At 42.3% G+C, this 23,798-nt stretch overlaps 2 protein-coding genes across 2 annotated transcripts; one reads left to right on the plus strand and one right to left on the minus strand.

The window, feature by feature from the left end:
* Positions 1-318: 318 nt before the first annotated feature.
* Positions 319-19,378, minus strand: plcb2 (phospholipase C, beta 2). The gene is given in 25 exon segments (XM_042330426.1): positions 319-452; positions 4,690-4,800; positions 5,044-5,133; positions 5,300-5,362; positions 5,561-5,665; positions 5,943-6,042; positions 6,129-6,210; positions 6,212-6,258; positions 8,414-8,565; positions 8,884-8,954; positions 8,956-8,998; positions 9,113-9,148; positions 10,512-10,609; positions 13,425-13,553; positions 13,555-13,582; positions 13,880-13,985; positions 14,137-14,301; positions 14,408-14,535; positions 14,803-14,879; positions 14,988-15,041; positions 15,122-15,201; positions 15,689-15,731; positions 15,733-15,777; positions 16,688-16,740; positions 19,313-19,378. Coding segments are annotated over 25 exon segments (2,106 nt in total).
* LOC121847823 lies at positions 18,953-21,160 on the plus strand. Its single transcript, XM_042330590.1, has one exon. The coding sequence runs from the start codon at positions 19,622-19,624 to the stop codon at positions 20,348-20,350; it is 729 nt and encodes a 242-aa protein (XP_042186524.1). The 5' UTR covers positions 18,953-19,621; the 3' UTR covers positions 20,351-21,160.
* Positions 21,161-23,798: the final 2,638 nt, after the last annotated feature.

Raw genomic sequence — 23,798 nt, forward strand, 5'->3', positions numbered from 1 at the left:
ATGTTTCTAGTTAAAAACATATCTTACACATGACATTTTAGTCATTTAGCAAGCACATTTAGAGGATATTTTTATCCCTTCATTAAGTGCTCTACCAAGAAAAACACATTAGCTGAGGAATATTCCAAATCTCCCTGAAGCTAATTATTATAAGTCTAAATATAATTCTTGTTAATTAAACTGGCCAAGAGAAAAACAAAATGAATACATTCTGTGTCTGCCATCACCCCTGGTGGATGAGATTAAAATAAAACATGAATTTGTTGAGTCATAAAACTTTAACTACAGAGGGCTTAAAACATCTAGGAGTGTATTCCATTAATATTTTTTCTTCATGGCGTTCTTCTTGAGCGCTTTGAATGTGTCACTGTATTTCTGGATGAGCTGCTCTACTTTCTTCTGGAACTTCTTCTCCAGTTCCTTTATGTCCTCACAGGCAACTGTGGACAGCTCTGAAAGAGGACACATGATATATGAATTTCAGAGGCTCCTTAGAGCATCCTCCTTAGTGAATTTCCTGAAAATAAAAATAATGAAACATTAAAAAAGTTATCCTTTTTAGATTAAACTATACTAAATATATTCACATCACCAAATAATTGATTAAACACACTGTTTCACAATGAAGGTCTACAGTAGCATCAACAGCACTGTGTAGGGTAGCACCATGGTGTAGCTGGAGGACAGCTAGTGTCCGGCCTCATCTGGGTACATTGACTTCAATACAAAATCTAGGAGGCTCGTGGTTCTCACTCCCTTCCATAGGCTTACACAGTAATTAGGACGTCCTCCAACCTATCAGCTCTTGCAGTATGAACTGACATGTTGTTCACCCAATTAAAGGATCAGATAATTAATCTAGTACTAAAAGCATAAGCTACAGCTAGCTAGCACTGCAGTGCATAAACTGTTGGTGAGTAGTTAACTCAAAGAGAGAAAAAGATCATAGTTTAACAGTTTTGAACAGAATAATTTAAAGGAGAAGAAAGAGAGACAGAGAGAGAGAGCTATATTTCATAGTATTTTTTACTTTCACTTACTTAGCTAGTGAATGCAGCTAGCTAGTTTAGCCTACTCAAACACCCGGCTCAAATAGAGAGGGATGCTAAGGTAGCTAGCTGGTTATCCAACATTGGAACTCTTCCAAGTCAAGGTAAGCTTTTGGTTTTGTAACAATGCATGCTGAGAGTCAGGAAGCAAGTTGAGGGAGTGAGTGTTTTAATAAATAAACATCCCAGGGATGAGGAGAGGCCCAGTCACCCCTGCTGATGTGCTGGAACCTGTCGCCGGCATGGGAACCTGACAGGCACTGGAGCCTGGAGATCTGGCTGAGGCATGAGAGCCTGACGAACTAGCGGAGGCAGGGCATGAGAGCCTGTAGCGGCTCCTGGACCTGATGTCATTCCCACCAAAAAACTAAAAACACTCCCTGATGCTTCCCTTAGGTGAGGTGTTATTCTGTAATGATGAGCACTGAGAGTTGGGAAGCAAGTTCAGGGAGTGAGTATATAAATAAACACTACAAAATAAGACATGACATAGAAATAATAACGCCTGGGGAAGGAACCAAAGGGAGTGACATAAAAGGGAAGGTAATCAGGGAAGTGATGGAGTCCAGGTGAGTCTGATGACGTGCAGGTGCGCGTAATGATGGTGACAGGTGTGTTCCATAACGAGCAGCCTAGAGGCTGGAGAGGGAGCACACGTGACAGGTTTTATTAATTTATAGCCACCGGGACCCACCGGTGTAACTGCTAAACTACTTGCAGACTGTCTTTGTGGGCTATACTCAGCCTTGTCTCAGGATGGTAAGTTGGTGGTTGAAGATATCCCTCTAGTGGTGTGGGGGCTGTGCTTTGGCAAAGTGGGTGGGGTTATATCCTTCCTGTTTGGCCCTGTCCGGGGGTGTTCTCGGATGGGGCCACAGTGTCTCCTGACCCCTCCTGTCTCAGCCTCCAGTAGTTTATGTGTCGGGGGGCTAGGGTCAGTTTGTTATATCTGGAGTACTTCTCCTGTCCTATTCGGTGTCCTGTGTGAATCTAAATGTGCTATCTCTAATTCTCTCCTTCTCTCTTTCTTTCTCTCTCTCTCTCTCGGAGGACCTGAGCCCTAGGACCATGCCCCAGGACTACCTGACATGATGACTCCTTGCTGTCCCCAGTCCACCTGGCCATGCTGCTGCTCCAGTTTCAACTGTTCTGCCTTAATATTATTGGACCATGCTGGTCATTTATGAACATTTGAACATCTTGGCCATGTTCCGTTATAATCTCCACCCGGCACAGCCAGAAGAGGACTGGCCACCCCACATAGCCTGGTTCCTCTCTAGGTTTCTTCCTAGGTTTTGGCCTTTCTAGGGAGTTTTTCCTAGCCACCGTGCTTCTACACCTGCATTGCTTGCTGTTTGGGGTTTTAGGCTGGGTTTCTGTACAGCACTTTGAGATATCAGCTGATGTACGAAGGGCTATATAAATAAATTTGATTTGATTTGACTGTACTCCGTACTGCATGATTGTAGTGGATTTACTAACGTTTTAGTTTTAGTTGCTATGTTGATTATGGCGTTAGCTAACATGGTGACAACGATATAGGCTGTATGTAGCGGTTAGGATTTGAAGGTTTGGCTTGGAAAGTTTTTTTTGCTAGGTCACAGACAGCTAATGTGTTGTGAACTGAAGTCCACAAGCGAAGGGAACAGGTAAGACGAATTATACGATCAAAGGGATTATGCTGTTTGTATGTGGTTGGTATGAAAGGCAACTGTGCTTGTGTGTGAGCAGGGGTGTATTCATTCTGCCGATTCTGTTGAAAAACGTTTATTAAATGGAAACAAGCTGAACGAAAAGAGAATAAACATACCTGAACTCTTGTTTGCAACTGTTGGACTACTGATTACACCCTCACACTCAACGTCAACAAAACTAAGGAGATGATTGTGGACTTCAGGAAACAGCAGAGGGAACACCCCCCTATCCACATCGATGGAACAGTAGTGGATAGGGTAGCAAGTTTTAAGTTCCTCGGCATACACATCACAGACAAACTGAATTGGTCCACTCACACAGACAGCATCGTGAAGAAGGCGCAGCAGCGCCTCTTCAACCTCAGGAGGCTGAAGAAATTTGGCTTGTCACCAAAAGCACTCACAAACCTCTACAGATGCACAATCGAGAGCATCCTGGCGGGCTGTATCACCGCCTGGTACGGCAACTGCTCCGCCCTCAACCGTAAGGCTCTCCAGAGGGTAGTGAGGTCTGCACAACGCATCACCGGGGGCAAACTACCTGCCCTCCAGGACACCTACACCACCCGATGTTACAGGAAGGCCATAAAGATCATCAAGGACATCAACCACCGAGCCACTGCCTGTTCACCCCGCTATCATCCAGAAGGCGAGGTCAGTACAGGTGCATCAAAGCTGGGACCGAGAGACTGAAAAACAGCTTCTATCTCAAGGCCATCAGACTGTTAAACAGCCACCACTAACATTGAGTGGCTGCTGCCAACACACTGACACTGACACTGACACTGACTCAACTCCAGCCACTTTAATAATGGGAATTGATGGGAAATGATGTAAATATATCACTAGCCACTTTAAACAATGCTACCCTATATAATGTTACTTACCCTACATTATTCATCTCATATGCATACGTATATACTGTACTCTATATCATCGACTGCATCCTTATGTAATACATGTATCACTAGCCACTTTAACTATGCCACTTTGTTTACATACTCATCTCATATGTATATACTGTACTCGATACCATCTACTGTATCTTGCCTATGCTGCTCTGTACCATCACTCATTCATATATCCTTATGTACATATTCTTTATCCCCTTACACTGTGTATAAGACAGTAGTTTTGGAATTGTTAGTTAGATTACTTGTTGGTTATTACTGCATTGTCGGAACTAGAAGCACAAGCATTTCGCTACACTCGCATTAACATCTGCTAACCATGTGTATGTGACAAATACAATTTGATTTGATTTGATTTGACACCCTAGATCAGCTAGATGCAGGCAAGAGAGTGCAAGGCATTATTGAACGTGTCAAGGTCAATCAACTTGATTGCTCAAATTTCTATCAACCTATACATCTATGTTGTAAACTTTCATTTATAGGCTAGGTTGTAGCAACCTCATGATGGGTATAGGGATAATTTGAGTATCATGTAGTTGTCTAAACTTATCGATGTTACATTGAGCTGGGTGAATGGAATATGAATGACAGTCATCCAATATGCTGTAATATAAATAAGGGAAAGGGGGATACCTAGTCAGTTGTACAACTGAATGTACCTTCTGCATTTAACCCAACCCCTCTGAATCAGCAATGCTCATGAAAAAAAACATCCTCCCTCATCTTAAATGCACCAACCACCACTAATGTGTTTCCTTTTTACAACACAGAAGAGTCACTGGTGTTACCTTCATTGGCATCTACAGGAGTGGAGTCCTCAGGTGCAGGATCAGATGAGCTGGGCTCAGATGGAGGGTCAGGAGCCACAGCAGGGTCAGCAACAGGAGTGGATTCCAGTGGAGGCTGCTGAGGGGAGAACGGCTCATAATAATGGCAGGAACGGAAATAATGGAATGGCATCAAACACCATTCAACTGACTCTGCTCCAGTCATTACCACAATTAAGTTCTCCCCAATTAAGGTGCCACCAACCTCCTGTGGTGGATTCAACATCTGGATCAGGGGTAGGGATGACCTTGGGGTCAGGAGTCAACTCTGTGGCTGGTTCAGCCTCTGGGTCAACCTTAGGGAGGCCCTCAGGCTCTGGAAAGGTTAACAACAGATGGCTGAATGATTGGGGCAGGTTCATCCTCCACACTGACAGTGTTTGGGGGTGAAATTTAATCCATGTTGGGTTCAGGCTCTGAAGGGGCCTCTTCAGGAGTAGGTGGAGTATCCTGGGTACTAGTAGAAGTATCAGCTTACTTCACTGGAGAGGAAGCTTTAGTATCTTTAGTATAGTGAATTGAAATCTTGGCCCTATCCAACAGGAAACAGCCTTCTTACCTGTTTCTGAAAATACAGTCTCCTCCCCCACAGTCTGTGTTATGTTGACAAGGGGCGCCTCATAGGGGGAGACGTAGTCTGCTGATGAATGTAGGGACAGAGCACAAGTCCATCAAATCCCTAACAAAGACACCATAAAACCAACCAAGCCCTGTTCACATCTTACTATGGAAATGTTTTGTTGTGAAAGGAGAACCTTAGGAGTGAAACATGTCATTTTCAGTGTTTCAATGAGCTCTGTCTGGGAATTGATTTACCTCTGTTGTCTTTGTTGCCTTCTCATAATTCTTTGTTGGGTTGAATAAGGCATCTTTGAAATCTGAGGCAGAACAAGACAGTACAGAAGAAATCAGTCCCCTAGTGAAAATTTTATTTCAAATCAATGACTCTTAAAACACCATCTATAGGTGTTCTACCTATCCTACCTACACAATCATCCAATGTGAAAATTGAAATATGAATACAAATTATTCTGTACCTTTTCTAAAAATAGAAGCTGAAAGTAAGTGTACTGTACCTGCAAAAGCAGCAGGGATATAGTCCTTGACCTTGATGTACACAAAGAGAGCTGTCAGAGTGAGCGGCATGTTGCTCTCGCTGCGCAGACAGATGTGCTGGAAGCCTGCAGGGCTCAAACCCCCATGAATCAATCAGACACAGTCAGAAGCCTTCTGACTCAAGGTCTACTTCAATCAGCCTCATCGTCGGGAAGACTGGGCAGAAGTGCATGTAGAAATACTGTAGGTAACGCTACATGAAGTTGCTCTTATATCTGTGTAGTAAATCTGTAATCACTCAACAATAACAACACCATGTTAATACTGCGGTTTTACTAGATTAATAGCAGTGTTACTTCACAGGTATAAGAGAAAGGTAATGCAACATGTTATCATACAGACCTGACTGAAAGGCCTCAGTGGGAATGATCCTGTGGCCCAGAAACCTCCCGCCCTCCTCGTGAACCACGATCCTGAGGGAGGCCATGTCAGGCAGCAGGATCTGTCCACACAACAAGCTTGACCCTTCTGACATGCATTCAACAAGGCAAAATGGTTAGCTTGTAGAAATTATAGTTGAACGAATGCCTTCTCAAAAACAAATGGTTCCTCGTTCCACACTGGGTTAATGGTGTTCGGTATGGGATACAACTTGGTCCGGTACTTCTTACACGCCTGTCTTCACACTCTTGTCTGACAGAAACGGGCCTGAATAGATCTGTAAGGAATTATGATGGAGTTACGATAACGGATATATATGATACACATGAGGTTGGTGGTGCCTTAATTGGGGAAGACGGGCTTGTGGTAATGCCTGGAGCGGAATAAAACACATGGTTTCCAGGTGTTTGATGCCATTCCATTTGCTCCGTTCCAGCCATTATTATGAGCCGTACTCCTCTCAGCAGCCTCCACTGATGATTTTTTTATTTTTTTATTTTTTAACCTTTATTTAACTAGGCAAGTCAGTTAAATGACTGTAATGCCTTTAGAAACACATGTAGGCCTATGGTAAGGGTCTTTCTATTAACTAGGTTAACATTGAGGATTTCCTACACTGGACATCTTGTTACAACTGATAATTGATAATAATCTCCCCATTTTTTTCATGTCATTACCTTAATATATAAGGGAGGATCATAGATTCAATCAAATGTACAAGTTGATTTACAACCTATGTTTAACCCTTTATCATGGTTGCTGTATTGATTGATTTGTCCACAACCGTGTGGCAGAAAACATTTATTTTCTGTGCTTGCATTTATGACAGTGCAAGTTGTTAAGTATGAATCAGTTAAATTTGTCATTGAACTTGAACCCTGTAAGAATCCTGGATCTAGCTGTCGGATAGTTGTATGTATAGAGATCTCAGAAATGAAGTGTAACTAGGTAACATTTTGTGTCTTTTTATGTAATGGGGTGAAAACAGTTTTCGTGGGCACAAAAATCTAAAATAATGTATGCAATTGCAAAATCAAATTCTTAAAGACCTTGATACTTAAAACCTTTATAGACTACTTGAACTTGGAGCTCAGAAATGTAAGCAGCCTACTGGAATAGGCCTACCTTGAAAATATGAACATTTCCTCAATTTGGTGCTTGAAATGTTCTTGTAATCATTGTACTCAATTTATAAGTTCTCATGCTCCCATATAATGCTCTGTGATTTCATTTTTGATCCATTTTTGTGAGAGATGTGGGAATTTACGTTTGTTTCCCACCGTTTCAATTGAAGGGTATTGTGCTACTCTGTTGTGGTAAAACCACATTCGGTTATTATGAGGACGACAACATCTAATGCTGGCTTCAACTTGGCTTTCCATAAAAATCATTCCTCTAAAAAAAAGAACCTGGTTTTTGGTCACTTTCTCATCATAAAAACTGCGATGGTGAGATTCAAATGTTGAGATGAATTCTATTGCTATTCATGGCTTTATTATGTGTCACATAGGCTACAAAACAATCAGCATGCATCCAATCTATTTAGTCAGGTAATGTCCACATTATTCTCACATATTTTAGAATGTAATAATCATTTGAATATCAATGCATTGGCAAGACCAAAAATAAATATTTATTCTTACACTGGTTATGGCCTACTTTTTTGACACTTTTTGCTTGCTTTTTTGGAGGGTTCTATATTAGGCCCTATATGTACAATTATATAAATGATACAAGTGTATAACATTGAGGTCCTTGAAGATTACAATTAAGTGCTTGAAAAAGTCCCTGAAAAAACCTTGAATTGACTTGCCAAATGTCTGTATAAAGCCTGCTTAAATGATGTATATTCCTAGGCATATGATGTTGTATAGGTAGAGTTATGGGGCAATTTTAATATATTCACTTTTATTCCTCTAAGTACACATGTGGAACTGCATAAAAATATTTTTGTTCTCGTTTCAAACCATTTAGAAATTTGATCCCAATGTCACACATTTCCCCATTATTTATAGAAAGACCCAAGAAGAAATAGAGCTGCAGACACAGCAGACCTGTATACATATTGACTGTCCACTTACAGTAGACTATCACAAAACAGACAGACATATTCAACCAAGATGAACACACACACAGAAAGAGAGAGATGAGAGCGAGAGAAAGCCTGAGGGTATGCTACTCTGAAAAACAAGTGGGAGGAAAATAGCCCCCAGTTACAAACAGCCAGCTGCATCAGCTCTTCCAAAGTGGAACCGTGGATAATAATCCAGAGTGGTTTGATAATGACTAAACAGTCCAATAACTACATTAGATTTTTTTATGAGATATTTTAAATGCCTGGCACAAAAGCCTGAAGCAAGAATACTGAATAGTGCCGATGTCTGCTGCTCTCTCTGAGATTTTGAGTTAACATAATAATAATAATTACATGCCTTGATGGTCAGTGTGTTGTCAACGATGGTGTCGATCCTGTCACAGTAGGGGTCAAACTTCTTGTTACTACCGCAGAAGAGGTCGTGATTGAGGAGGTAGTCTGTCCTTCTGTTGAATTCAAATAAAGACATGTTGTGCTGCATTAGGAAATCTGGAGAAAAAACAACATATTTTCAGAACATTTCAAAATCACATTCATGTTTTTCCGCTAACGCATACAGCACAACATTTTCATGTGAGATGGATCTGCATTTTTGTGGCATGTGCAGTAGAGCAGTGTGCAACTCAAAACAGGTCAACACTGACCTGCAGTGGTGAATATAAGAAACACTTATCATCAATAAAGAAACTCTACAAATGTGCCTTATAATGACTAATAATAATAATGGGAACAATCATAAGTTATTACACCAGTTTATCAGCCATAAAACAATCCTAATCCCAGATAGATGTTATACAGTAGCTTTACCCATAGTTTGATAGTTGAGCGCCACCATCTGGCAGCCAGCATTCCAGAAGGGCTGTGGGCTGTAGTTGGACTAGTCTGGTTCCTTTAGGGTAGATTATTCTCATCTGCCTGTTATACCCGGATTGACATGTTAAGGGAGTTTGCATTCACAATGTGTGGCAGAAAATAATTATGATTTCTTAGTATTTGAGGGTGATTCAATCAGGGCTAAAGTAGTAGTTGAGAAAAGGATACCCCATAAACTCCACTGCAGTCTTGGATATCAAATCAAATCAAATCAAATCAAATCAAATTGTATTTGTCACATACACATGGTTAGTAGATGTTAATGCGAGTGTACCGAAATGCTTGTGCTTCTAGTTCCGACAATGCAGTAATAACCAACGAGTAATCTAGCTAACAATTCCAAAACTACTACCTTATACACATAAGTGTAAAGGGATAAAGAATATGTACATAAAGATATATGAATGAGTGATGGTACAGAGCGGCATAGGCAAGATGCAGTAGATGGTATCGAGTACAGTATATACATATGAGATGAGTATGTAAACAAAGTGGCATAGTTTAAAGTGGCTAGTGATACATGTATTACATAAAGATGCAGTAGATGATATAGAGTACAGTATATACGTATACATATGAGATAAATAATGTAGGGTATGTAAACATTATATTAAGTAGAATTGTTTAAAGTGGCTAGTGATATATTTTACATCAATTCCCATCAATTCCCATTATTAAAGTGGCTGGAGATGAGTCAGTGTGTTGGCAGCAGCCACTCAATGTTAGTCTGATGGCCTTGAGATAGAAGCTGTTTTTCAGTCTCTCGGTCCCAGCTTTGATGCACCTGTACTGACCTCGCCTTCTGGACGATAGCGGGGTGAACAGGCAGTGGCTCGGGTGGTTGTTGTCCTTGATGATCTTTATGGCCTTCCTGTGACATCGGGTGGTGTAGGTGTCCTGGAGGGCAGGTATTTTGCCCCTGGTGATGCGTTGTGCAGACCTCACTACCCTCTGGAGAGCCTTACGGTTGTTGGCGGAGCAGTTGCCGTACCAGGCGGTGATACAGCCCGACAGGATGCTCTCGATTGTGCATCTGTAGAAGTTTGTGAGTGCTTTTGGTGACAAGCCGAATTTCTTCAGCCTCCTGAGGTTGAAGAGGCGCTGCTGCGCCTTCTTCACGATGCTGTCTGTGTGGGTGGACCAATTCAGTTTGTCTGTGATGTGTACACCGAGGAACTTAAAACTTACTACCCTCTCCACTACTGTTCCATCGATGTGGATAGGGGGTTTTCCCTCTGCTGTTTCCTGAAGTCCACAATCATCTCCTTAGTTTTGTTGACGTTGAGTGTGAGGCTATTTTCCTGACACCACCCTCCGAGGGCCCTCACCTCCTCCCTGTAGGCCGTCTCGTCGTTTTTGGTAATCAAGCCTACCACTGTTGTGTCGTCCGCAAACTTGATGATTGAGTTGGAGGCGTGCGTGGCCACGCAGTCGTGGGTGAACAGGGAGTACAGGAGAGGGCTCAGAACGCACCCTTGTGGGGCCCCAGTGTTGAGGATCAGCGGGGTGGAGATGTTGTTACCTACCCTCACCACCTGGAATGGTGGTGGAATATTCTCCCCTTTGGTCCCCTTTGGTCTCCACAAAAGATGAGATGAGGTAGCTCTTGTTTTTCTCTGTCCACAGGATAATGAGAGGGTGTAATGAGGTCTGTGTGTAGCTGGTGTAGAGGAGTCAGGCGCAGGACAGCAGATATGAGTCAATAAACGTACTTTATTCAACATATACAAATGCAATACAAAAAAGAGAGCCCACATTAATGGACCATACTACATACAAACAATTACTCACAAACAGACATGGGGGAACAGAGGGTTAAATAATGAACAAGTAACTGGGGAATTGAAACCAGGTGTGTAAGACAAAGACAAAACTAATGGAAAATGAAAAGTGGATCGGCGATGGCTAGAAGGTCGGTGACGTCGACCGCCGAACGCCGCCCAAACAAGGAGAGGGACCGACTTCGGCGGAAGTCGTGACAGAGGGATCATGCAGAATATTATTTTCCATCAGCAACAACAACTAGATTAACAGGTTCTATATACAGTGCCTTGCGAAAGTATTCGGCCCCCTTGAACTTTGCGACCTTTTGCCACATTTCAGGCTTCAAACATAAAGATATAAAACTGTATTTTTTTGTGAAGAATCAACAACAAGTGGGACACAATCATGAAGTGGAACGACATTTATTGGATATTTCAAACTTTTTTAACAAATCAAAAACTGAAAAATTGGGCGTGCAAAATTATTCAGCCCCCTTAAGTTAATACTTTGTAGCGCCACCTTTTGCTGCGATTACAGCTGTAAGTCGCTTGGGGTATGTCTCTATCAGTTTTGCACATCGAGAGACTGAAATTTTTTCCCATTCCTCCTTGCAAAACAGCTCGAGCTCAGTGAGGTTGGATGGAGAGCATTTGTGAACAGCAGTTTTCAGTTCTTTCCACAGATTCTCGATTGGATTCAGGTCTGGACTTTGACTTGGCCATTCTAACACCTGGATATGTTTATTTTTGAACCATTCCATTGTAGATTTTGCTTTATGTTTTGGATCATTGTCTTGTTGGAAGACAAATCTCCGTCCCAGTCTCAGGTCTTTTGCAGACTCCATCAGGTTTTCTTCCAGAATGGCCCTGTATTTGGCTCCATCCATCTTCCCATCAATTTTAACCATCTTCCCTGTCCCTGCTGAAGAAAATCAGGCCCAAACCATGATGCTGCCACCACCATGTTTGACAGTGGGGATGGTGTGTTCAGGGTGATGAGCTGTGTTGCTTTTACGCCAAACATAACGTTTTGCATTGTTGCCAAAAAGTTCAATTTTGGTTTCATCTGACCAGAGCACCTTCTTCCACATGTTTGGTGCGTCTCCCAGGTGGCTTGTGGCAAACTTTAAACGACACTTTTTATGGATATCTTTAAGAAATGGCTTTCTTCTTGCCACTCTTCCATAAAGGCCAGATTTGTGCAATATACGACTGATTGTTGTCCTATGGACAGAGTCTCCCACCTCAGCTGTAGATCTCTGCAGTTCATCCAGAGTGATCATGGGCTTCTTGGCTGCATCTCTGATCAGTCTTCTCCTTGTATGAGCTGAAAGTTTAGAGGGACGGCCAGGTCTTGGTAGATTTGCAGTGGTCTACCCTGTTTCTGAAACATTTTGAGAAAAGTTCTGTCAGTATTTTATCAGTCAGTTAGATCCATTTATGTGAGACACACACACACTTCCTGCTCTCGGGTTTCCCCCAGGTTTGTACCTTTTCCATCTTATCAGGATGTTGAAACTTCACATTCACACACGTCTGGTTTTCCAGTGTCCATCTTAGACGCATCTTTTGACAGTCTGTTGACAGATTCAATGCAAACAAGACACAGTGGCACTGGAGAAATATGATAAGATGAACACATAGGCCTATCTCTCTGTTCATTCTTAGCCTGACATTTCAGTGATTTGTGTGGTATTACAAAATATTCTGCTAATATGTGTCAAATAACGTGGATTTGCATAATATGTTTATGGCCCGCTATCAAAATTCCTGCGTTGCCATGTAATGCTTACAGAATGAAGAAAAGTTTTTAGTACTGCATATCCAGGCTCTGGTCTGTCCACGAAGTGAAGGTAAACGGTAGACATGTTCTCTGTATCCACTTTATCTTTTAATTATTATTTTGGGTATAAGGGAGGATCACCTGTTTTTTACAAATATATTTTGCTGAAGAGAGGGCCATCCATTTTCAATTCAAAGAGGTCCGATTTTCTCCATGTAATCCTTATTATAAATAACGTTCACTCCCTGAATGAGCTGGAGGCAGGCCAAACATCATCAAGCCTGGAGGAAATCAGTGTGTGACAGTAAACTATGCTGAGGCATTTGGTTTGGTCTGTGTACCAGTTATAGCGGAGCTCTGGGTGCCCTTAAATGGCAGTGTTGAGTGAAGGGGCCATGAGATGTGTGGTGTGGTGTGGAGTGGAGTGGAGAGGCTGCTGTGCTGCACACATGCTCCAGTGCCCAGGCCCAATATGACACTCTGTATTGTGTCTCAATGGACACCTGCTGGCAGAGCCCCAAAAAAAGCTGTCACTGTGAGATGTAAAGCAGGGGCCACTTCCTGGTACACTGTTTCTGTAGGCACTGGGGTCTGGACTACGGTTGTAACACTCTCTATCATTAGTAACACTCTATCTCTGTTGTCTGTCTGAGTCTTAATGAATGAGGTATGTGTTTATGGGGACTACAAGAGGGGTCGACAATTGGTCAATGGTCTACATTAGTTAGATGCGTTGTTTTTGTTGGCACACACCATATCGGATCAATAGGGCTATTCTCTAGCATTAAGGTCCAATATAGCATTAGGGTAAGTGTTAGGACCGGGGCTAGAATCCCCCAACATAGGTGGCATATTCCATTGAAAATGGGTGAATAATTTGTTTACTACAGCACTACTGCACTGGCTGGCACTGAGAGATGAGGACTGACTGACACCTGACTTTGAACAGGATCTCGGTTGCCATGGTGAATCCGTGGATGATGATGGGTTCGTCATCCAGTGGTTTTCCCTTCCAGCAGTCCAGCTCCAGGCAACGGCAGCCGGCCAGCAGACACTGGCGGTGCCGACACACCGGAAAACTGACCCACTGTGGAGGGATCACAGGGAAATATGTTCCATTACACTCTAGAGACACTCAAAGGCATAAGCAACAGTCTGTACGATTTCCAGTCATTTTAATTAATGAAATAACCCAAAAAGGATTGTATAAATTATCATTCATCCATAGACTTTCTATTGCTTCTATTACTAGCTCTGTGCTCACATTTACAGACAAGAAAATGCCTTTCCATTTTTATAGCTCTGGGTAGACTTTCATAAACCTTGTTTACTATAGCCGTGTTCAAATGTGTGATATCAGGTCTAAAGGCAGTTCTCGTCTGACCTGTCTGGTATGTGTTGGACTTGATTAGGCAATGTGGCAGCGGTTGGCTCATGTCCTGACACTTGGCCAGTTTGTCCAGTTTTACCACAGATGTCAGATAGAACAGCTGACCTGTAGAATAAGACACATGCACATCATAGCAGTGTTACACATCTCTCTTCTATAAAACACTGGATTGAAAATACAGTAATGATTGGGAATAAAGTGCAGTCAATGATGATCGGTTAGTTCTCCTGTCCTGTCTGTAGTAATCAGACTGCATCTATGTGTATCTCTCCTCTGTTGGCGTTGGAGGAGCAGGGCTCATACTTTTCGATGAGGGCCTTCACCTGGTCAGGTCCGATACGGGAGAAGAGCTCTTCAGTGAGGCGGGGGTAACGCTGCTTCTTGTTGACCACGCCAAACCCTAAGCCAGGGAACCACTGCATGAGCTGGACCCTCCAACCGAGCAACTGTTGAGGGGAACATAATGACAATTACACCTGGCATCGCCTCATGCCTGTATTCTCCAATTAGTAAGAATCACACTGCTCGGTCAATTTCGAATTTCACTTACTAGGATGTGAATATCTCATATATCTCAGGCCAGGGACAAAGACTCATCAGGAAGAACTTGAAAGCAGCTTCATGGAAGATGTCCAGTTCATAGTGTCACCCTGAGAGAACACACAATTTACCTCTCACATTATTACCTTCCACTGGAAATCATTCATGACACACATTCAGAAAGGACCATAAGTACTTGAACTATATGTGTTTGTCATTTAGTAGACACTCTTCTCCAGAGCGACTAGGGTTAAGTGCTTTGTTCAGAGCACAGATTTCTAACCTAGGCTGCTCTGGGATTCAAACCAGCAGCATTTCTGTTACAGGCCAATGCTCTTAACCACAAGGCTACCTGCCGCCCTATACAGATGCAAAACTCAGAATTGTGGGGAGGTGTGCTGAAGCCAGAGCACTCTCCATCCTCTTCTTATCGGCTAGAAACATCTTGTAAACACTGAAGATGAAAATAAAGACAACACATGAATCTAGTTTAAATTGATTGAATATGTTGAACTGTTGTGGGAGCTGTTCAACAAATTCAACAAAATTGTCTGTGGCTCACTTTTTGACAGGGATCTTAACATCCTTATTGGTCTGAAGGGAGATACGGACATACCTAGGATGGAGAGGTTCATCATTTTTTTACATTTATTTTTTACATTCAACATAAAGAGAGACCGGTCCTTGTCCACTAACATTTTGTCCATGAAGATATGTCTGAATGCGTTGGTCCTCGATGGGTTGTAAGCAATGGACAGGATATCAGCAGCCCAGTTCTATAACATCAGACCACAACCGCATGAAATTGCTGTCTGGATTTACTACTTGTCATGATAATAGCTGTTTCGTTTTTGACCACTAGAGGGCATAGAAATGATCAGTCACAGTGCCTCAGGAAGAGAACCAATTGTTATTTTCATTAGAGTTCATTAAAACTGGATATTGTAGTCGTAAACTCATAAAGAGTGCAAGGACAGAGGATGCTTTGTGGAGGAAATGAAGGCTCATATTAGTGGTTGACCTGAGGCAAGGTTAGTGCTGCAGAGCCAGTTTGGAATCTGGCAACTAATATAAACAAATCTTTGTGGTTAGGTGATGCTGATAAGCAAATGTACTCTAGACGTTTACATACCTATTGATGCATGTTTATGACACTTAATTATTTTAAGTTATGCTGCATGCAGTAAGTGTAGAATGAGCTCTGGTTATTTCATGTTACTGTGGGGAAAGATGTCATGACGTAAGGATTGTGATGTGTATTACCTGTATCACATTCTCCTTGTAAGCAAAGAAGCTGTGGTAAGTCACTGTTTGGAAAATGCAGGTTGAACACATTCCTGACTTTAGGGTGCCGTTGATGAGGACGGACAGACATTAATAAAACAAAGATGAGGGACCAAAAGTCATTCCTATGTTCCTATGTTATCACAATGATGATTATTGTGTAGGCAAAGCATTTCGTTTGTGTTTTTATGATCTCTTTCTTTCACACAGTAAAAAAAAGTACATTATTTGACACTTTCTCTTGTATTCCCTGTCATCCTCTACTATCCTCTAGGTCTCCATGTATATTTGGAAAGGGGGAAATGAAGCCTGCTACATCCTGGTGTCTGTCTTCCATACACAGGAAGCCTGGGAGCTCAAGCCTGACCAGACAGGCAAATCACTGCAAGAAAACTCCAGACAAGAGCAGAGAAAGATGAGAGCAGCAGCTCAGCAGAGGAACTGGGGATCTACTATATCTTCAACAGATCAAGTGTTTGTTTTGATACAGTATCCGTGGCTTACAGAGGAGCAACTGATCCCCTTGAAAGCAGAACAGAGGATAGAGTGTCATCCGATGGCACACCAGTTATAGGGATGATGTTGTTTATTCCCCGGGGAATAGCTGTGACCTCCCTCAGTAGTAGGGAGTAAATGGCGGCACACTGAAACTCTCTATGGAGACAGCTCAGGGTGGGTGCAAGCAGTGGGAGAGGTTCAAACTGTCAAACTCAATCATCTCTCTACAGCTTGATCTGCTAAACAGAAATCACAAATCTGGGCTCTCTCGCTTTAGCTGCAATCACATCACCAACACTGTGTGTGGCCAGTATGTGTGCATTTGCATTGTGTTTATTGCTGCTTTTGCAATACAAATTCCCTCTCAGTTACACAACACACACTTTAGAGGCTTTGACAGGAAAGCAGATAAAGACTGGCTTTATTGAGTGGATCACACAGCAGTGGAAGCTGTGCACATCTTAGACAATGGTACTCACTTTAGAAAGTTTTGCATATTTTCCTGATATGTTCTCAATATCCAGGAGCTCTGTCTACTAGAAATGGGGAATTATAAATCCACAAGCCAATGACTATGATAGAACAATTATTATTTTATGATTGCATGAACAGATAGGCATCTGCAGCACCCATAGTAAATTGAATTATGCGTTCTACTACTTGCCTGAATCCTCTGTATGGAACAAGTGGTTAACAGACTGATGTACTGCAGAACAGAAGGTGTTGTGAGAGGAGCGAGACGGAGAGAGGTAGAAAGCAAAAGAGCAAAAGAGAGAGCACTACAGTAGAGAGAGAGAGAGAGAGAGAGAGAGAAGGAAGCAGCTGTCAGCCCAGTGAACGTTGTGCAGTGCAACAGGCTGGTAACAGGCTGGTAAAACCCACATCAGCTGTGATCAATACAATTCACGAGGCTGCTGGGACTGTAACGCGTAATGCAGAGTTTTGAACCATCTCACAACTCTGTTAACATATATTGTGGTAACAGTGGTTGCGGCGCTGAGTCATCCCAAATCCTGACGGACCCCATTCCAGAGCTGTGGAGTCTGAAGCAGCCAGCACAGCTGCCAGGACACGTTTCTATTGGTCTGGATTCAGGATCTAAACTGTTCAACTAAACAACCAGGCAGATAATATAATGTGACAATATTTACTCACTGTAAATCAATTATTTCCAAGTAATTTCTGGTTGTACTAGCCCTTAGGGTCCATCTTCATGGTGACATGTGTCACGAATTCCACCAAAGTTGGTTCCTCTCCTTGTTCGGGCGGCGCTCGGCGCTCGGCGTCACCGGTCTTCTAGCCATTGTTGATCCACTTTTCATTTTTGGACCTTAGCAATAATTAAGTCTGTTGACGTTTTTCCTCTTCTCAGACACATGCTTTACGAGATTTCAGCAAATGTCACTGCATACCTCACATAACAATCAGTACCCAAATATAGACTGCCATACTGTACAATATTGAGAGACAATAGCCAGGATGCTTGTTCAATCTGTGATTGCTGATCTACCGGTATATTGATTTTAATTTGCATTCAGTATTGTGGAGATGAGAAATGAAATGTACTGCATCATGTTAGATGTTCAGATGTGGCAGGGAGGGCACTGATTAATGTTGATTCATGGCCTCTGCTCCTGACTCCTCCCTCCCTGTCATTTGGGTAAAATTAATTTTAACAGCAAGTTATACCTTAGGCAAATTGTATAGGGATCGGAGGATAAAAGTGTTTGGGGTAATAATAATGTATCTTACTTCCATTAGAATAGATCAGGGATGGGCAAATGTCATGTAGAATTACATTAAATTTGTTATAAAATTGCTAAATCTTCTCCAAGCCCATGGCAAATATATATATATCTGCAGTCAAGAGGGGGAGTCACTAAAATGTTTTACTGTGGCCCCTGATGAATTCAGATGTGTTTGTGGCCCCCAGCCCCCCACTCCATCAAAGTTGCCCATCTACCAATTATATCAAAAAGAACATGATTCACACTTTTCAAGGGGAAACTTGATAGGCCAGTGGAAATGATTTCCAATGCAGCAATAAAAGCAGACAGTATGGTAGACCTACAACATACAATATCAAGCATTTACACTGTAGAGATCCTCAGTCAAAAGTATGTGATTCATATAATGAATAGATGGGCCAGGATCAAAAGAAAAACTGGGTTTCACTCATACCACTCACTCCCCGTCACCATATAGCAGGCACCATATAGCAGGCAAATAAGTCAGTCAACCCCCCTGGCTGCGTCATCTATATAGATTCCATCCCACACGAACACGCGCACGAAAACAAACACATATGAGACAAATACCCCCAAATGATCCTGCTGAGCTGCCATCCTGCTGAGCTGCCACGCTTGGTTTAAACGTCTGACCTTTCAAGCTGTTGAATCCATCCATAAAACCAATTGTGTTTTATTAAAAGGTTTGTATATGACCCACATATACTATATTACATGTTTTTCATTTGCACCCAATGTCCTCTGCTCTGCCAATTTAGGATCAGTTGTTGCCATGTGCACCAGTAGGCCTATCGCGTAAATATAGGTTATCGGCCACTGTCCAAGGTGCTGAAATCACAAGGGGCTGAAATCATATGCTCGCCACGGCACCAAGCGTTGGCACTGCCATTGGTGACGTTTAATTTGAGCCGTCAGTACCTGCCCTTCAAGCCTTCCATCCCTCATTCTCATAAATACAGTCTAGACTCTACACCACAACACACTCTGCTTCATTCCTAGTACCAGTTCCACGTTTATGTCATGACGCAATCATAGGCGACTTGGTCTGGACAATTTACACCATCCGCATACATGCATTTATTTTTTAACTCTAGTGTTGGGGTACGTTTGGTGCGGTTTCATTAGTTAATGCAGCCCTCTGCATATAGCTGCTGGCTCTTTAAGAACCCTCACCCGCCCCCTCTCCTATATTTTTAGCTGAGACAACCACTTCATTTGTTGTAGGCTACGGTAAAGACAGCTGTGTACCGTATGATTTCACTTAATCGATTTTTTTAATGACATCGAATCCTTTACTGCGGATTCGCTGTATAGATGATTCCTTGGGAAATGCCGTCGGAATAAACATTGGTCGTACGGGACCGGGATTCTGCTGGTGGATGCTGAAATTCTCAAGAGACCCTGAGCTGCCTGCCTCATCCATGGTGTACATTATGAAACACAATGTTAAACTTGGTTTCTGAGACAAACCGCAGTGCCTTCTAAGATAAAATGAATTAACCAAAAATATATTTAGCAGTAAACTGTTCAAGAACGCATATGGTCCACAGTAAGCCTGACTTCTTCTCTCGACCGGATAGGTTCCCGTGTTCTCTTGGATTGTGGATAACAAGAAATCTTCAAGACGGACGGGGTAGTGGAGCATCGAGGGAAACATCGGGGCAATATGAGAGAGCGGGACTTTATGCCCAACATGGAGAGGGGCAAACCTGCCACTTATACAGGGGACAAAAAGGCTAAAATGGCTGCGAAGACGAACAAAAAGTGGGTGAGACTAGCCACTGTCTTCGCATATGTATTGTCTGTGTCCTTAGCAGCCATCATTCTAGCCATTTACTACAGCTTGATATGGAAGCCAACGAGCGCATCCTCTCCAGCGGGGAAGCTAGGGATGCCCGATGAGGTCACAGCCTCTGCTAACATCTCAACAAACATATCCACAAGCACTAACGTCTCAGACACTAACTCTACACAGACAGACATTTTATCTGTCAATGAAACCAGGTTTGGTGTAAAGTCTCAGACCAAGGCATTTCACTGGGAGGGCAGAAGCAATAGCGCCGCCGTCATCTCCGACGGCGTTTTATCAGAAAGTGCGCATTCGCAACCGAAAGGACTCTACACGTCTGCCCAAAGCCACAAAGCCGCACAAACTGCGGAGAGACCAAACACTGCGGGGAGAGATAACCAGGCGTCTCAGCCTGCTGAGGACAATCGGCGCCCGTTGCGCACTGGAGCCCCCAACACCATGCATAATGAAAAAGAGGAGAAGGATGCGGACCGACCAACTACTGGCAATGCGGATCAAGCAGCGGTGGATGCTGCTCCTTCATCCACAAAGGTTCCGCAGCGCACCTCCGCTACGAGACAACAAGGTTTGCGTAAAGGAGATTAACCAGGCCATTAAACAGGAATCGAACCAGGAGTGTTTGACAGACGTATGCAGGTGGTCGGATAGCCTACAGATAGTGGTCTTCGTGGAAGATATATCAAAGAACAGATGATGCTGCGAGAATTGCACATGCACGTATTTTATTGATATCTTATATACCAATAATCTGAATGTGTATGACTGACAATTATAGACTTAAACTGCTTAAAAGAAATATTGTTTCCCCTAAAATACTATGCGTTTTCTGTTACTGTATGCCTTAATTGATGTAAGTCATCTTTCCTTTGGACAGCTCCACCAAGTAATTTATTTATAACCATATTATGGACAAGGACATGACACACCTGTATTTAACTGGTAGGATATATGCCTTTGCAGGATATGTAAACTACACATTACTTATAGGCCTCCAATGTTATTCTATAACACAACCATTTATCACTGCCTTTGATGGGCAGAGCTGTTGAATAACAGGAAGCATTTATATAGCATTTCGTCCTCTATAGATACATCTGGATTGCTGGCATAGAGGAACCTGTATTATTGAGTTAAGCTCAGGTATGTGCATATAACCATGGAAATGTATTGAGTATTTGGTCATGTATATTGAGATATTGAACATCCTTTGGCCTTGATCAAAATTTTAGTCTAATTCAACACTTTTTATTAAGACTATGTTAGGTCTAGGCATATATTATGAGGCAAATAAACTTCCTTGTAAAATGCTTCATCATTTAGATTTTGTTTAAAAAAAAGGTTCACGCAAAGCAACTTAATAATAACACCTTTCATATTAAACATTTTATTTTGAGAGATCTGAAATCGTTTATGAAAAACTATGTAAAGAAATTGTGTTGGTGTTTTGGAGTTTTGATACAGGTCTCTGATCAAATTTAATAGAAGCTGTTTTCAAATCACGTAGTCTGATATATTAGATATATTAGATAAGCAATGTTATATCACTTTCCAGTCAAAGGGCTTGTTGTAGACATAGTCAACTCTTAACCAGCTACCAAGTTGAATTAAGAACCAGTGATAATCCGTCCAATGTTTTGTCCTACAGCTCAAAGGACAGTCAGTTTACTGTCGATGTCTTCATGTGAGCCTCAAATCTATGACTTTTACAGTATGAACAGGCTAAGATGTGTTCAACAGAGGCAAGGCCCATTGTTTATCAGTCTGCCACAGCACATAGTCAGATATATCTCGTTCTCTCTCTTTCTTTCATATTCCTGCTTCTGACTCACTTCTGGTGAACTCTGGAGAGGGGAAAAACAAGCCTGTATGTATGTATGCTTTCTACTTGAACTGAACGGCATGTGAGGGAGGTGTATTGATTGAACACTCTGTAGTTACAGTCCACAAAGGAAAGAGGAACGCATTACATAATACTGGGTCGGTACTATTTCCAGCAAACACTCTTTGAAAGGCTTATTTTTCACTGAGTGGTGGGGAGGTTCCGTTGCTGGTTGGACCATCACACTGTATCACAGTGAAATGTAAGCCTCAGTTGAGTAGTGCTGCACTGAAAACCTGTCATGGTGGGTATCTGTTACACTGAGACGTAAACAAACATAATGTAAACACTTGGGACTATTGTAAAACAGCAGGCACAAGTAGCAGGATACTTTGAACAGATTTGTGCACAGCACACAGTGGATATCGCTACAGTTGTTTCCCCATAGGCGCTACAACACACACAGCAGTGACATGTTTTGAATATTTCAGTTGGTAAAATCAAATCAACAACAAAAAATGAATGTGCCGAATAGACCTTACCGTGAAATGCTTACAAGACCCTATGCTTATGGATGAAAATAATAATGGAGCAGGATATTGATGAAGGAGTGGATCTGATGGTCTCATCTGATGTTCTTATTCTTCTATATCTGCCCATGAAGAAGAGGGGGAGGGGCTAGTGACCTTTTGACCTCTAAACCCAGTCGCCCCGGAGAATGTTTACATGATGGAGTACTCTGTAGGAGATGGGGGTTGCTGCTCTGTCATCACTGGGGCCAGGAGTTGTTCCTGACCATGTGGCCTGGCCCAAGTCATCCCCACTACTCTCAAAACATCACACCTGAGTCAGAGATTCTAGCAAAGATGAAAGATGTCCTGTTATCCTCTTTTCTAAGGCATCCGTTTAAAAAACAACAGTTTGCTCAATCTCACAGCTCCAGCTGGATTATGTTACAGTATTTGAAGCTCAAGCACAGCTACCACTACTTGGACAATGCAAAGCTGAGCGGGCAACATCTTGGGTCCCAGGGAGTTGAGAGTTACACTACCAGTGGGGATTAGCTCAATGCCAGCTATGGAGGATGAGTGACTGTTGATACTGTTGACAGTGTTAGTCATCAGGGCATTACTCTTGCACAGCAGCTCTCCTCTACTTGCCTTTGGATATCCCAGAACTTCTTATGTTTATCAGTCTCTGCATGTACTGCAGTGACACCAAGCATTATTTTAATGTGCCAAAATGCCACCCTGGAGAGACTTTTAAAACAAAGGCAAAATAATCAAAGTTTAGAACCCCATTGTCTGAACAAGATACTATCACAGGAATTGTGAATAATTAATGAGCTCTTGCAACACAGGAGAACAATATGAAGCAAGCTCATAATAGGCTCTTCAATTATTAAAGTCCGGGAAGAATTATAGGCCCAGATTTTATTAATCAAACTAAAGACAAGCCCATGGTGTCATAGTCACTCTTTCCCACAAGATACCATATGGTAAAGTATCGAGGTTTATACAGTGCCTCAAACCATGCTGGGATTTATTTGACCATGGGAAATAGAGCTACTGTGTAAATACCTCAATACGAGTTCAGTTGAGTTGAGTCCTTTTAACCAGGACCTCTCAGATGATTGCTGGACTATGAAAGTGTGTATGATTTCACCATTACAACATGGGGCACAGGTGTAGAACCATGACACAATGCAATAAGCACATGGTGAGGTAGACATTTCATCCGCCTATTTTTTTTTTGAACCAGGCTGTCTATTGAACATCTCAACGACACCTGCCAAGACCCTATGCTGATATTTCATAACAATGCATTTATTCTATAAGGAACAACGGAAGTGCTGGTCTTCAGTCAGTTTAGCTGCGGTTCCCTATAGGTTAGATTAATAAAAAATGAATAGGTAAGATGCTTGTTACTGACACCCACCATTTTCTGTTATATAGAAGGCTACTGGTTGCTGCCTATACCTTTAGATTGAGGACTGACCTCTCGCCAATGGAGGGTTTCCTGCTGAAATATCAGAGGGTGACAAAATACAACTTCAGGGAAAAGCAATACATTTATTTCATACAAAACATCGCAGTAACAATCAATATGGTAGTCTGACAGGCTGTCTGCTGGAGCTGTTTGACGACACAGTACCAGCGGAGGTACCATGACGCCATGGCTCAGATCAATAAGGCAAGCTGTACATTGACGGCC

This window comes from Oncorhynchus tshawytscha, linkage group LG11, assembly GCF_018296145.1.
Source record: "Oncorhynchus tshawytscha isolate Ot180627B linkage group LG11, Otsh_v2.0, whole genome shotgun sequence".
Taxonomy (NCBI): Eukaryota; Metazoa; Chordata; class Actinopteri; order Salmoniformes; family Salmonidae; genus Oncorhynchus; species Oncorhynchus tshawytscha.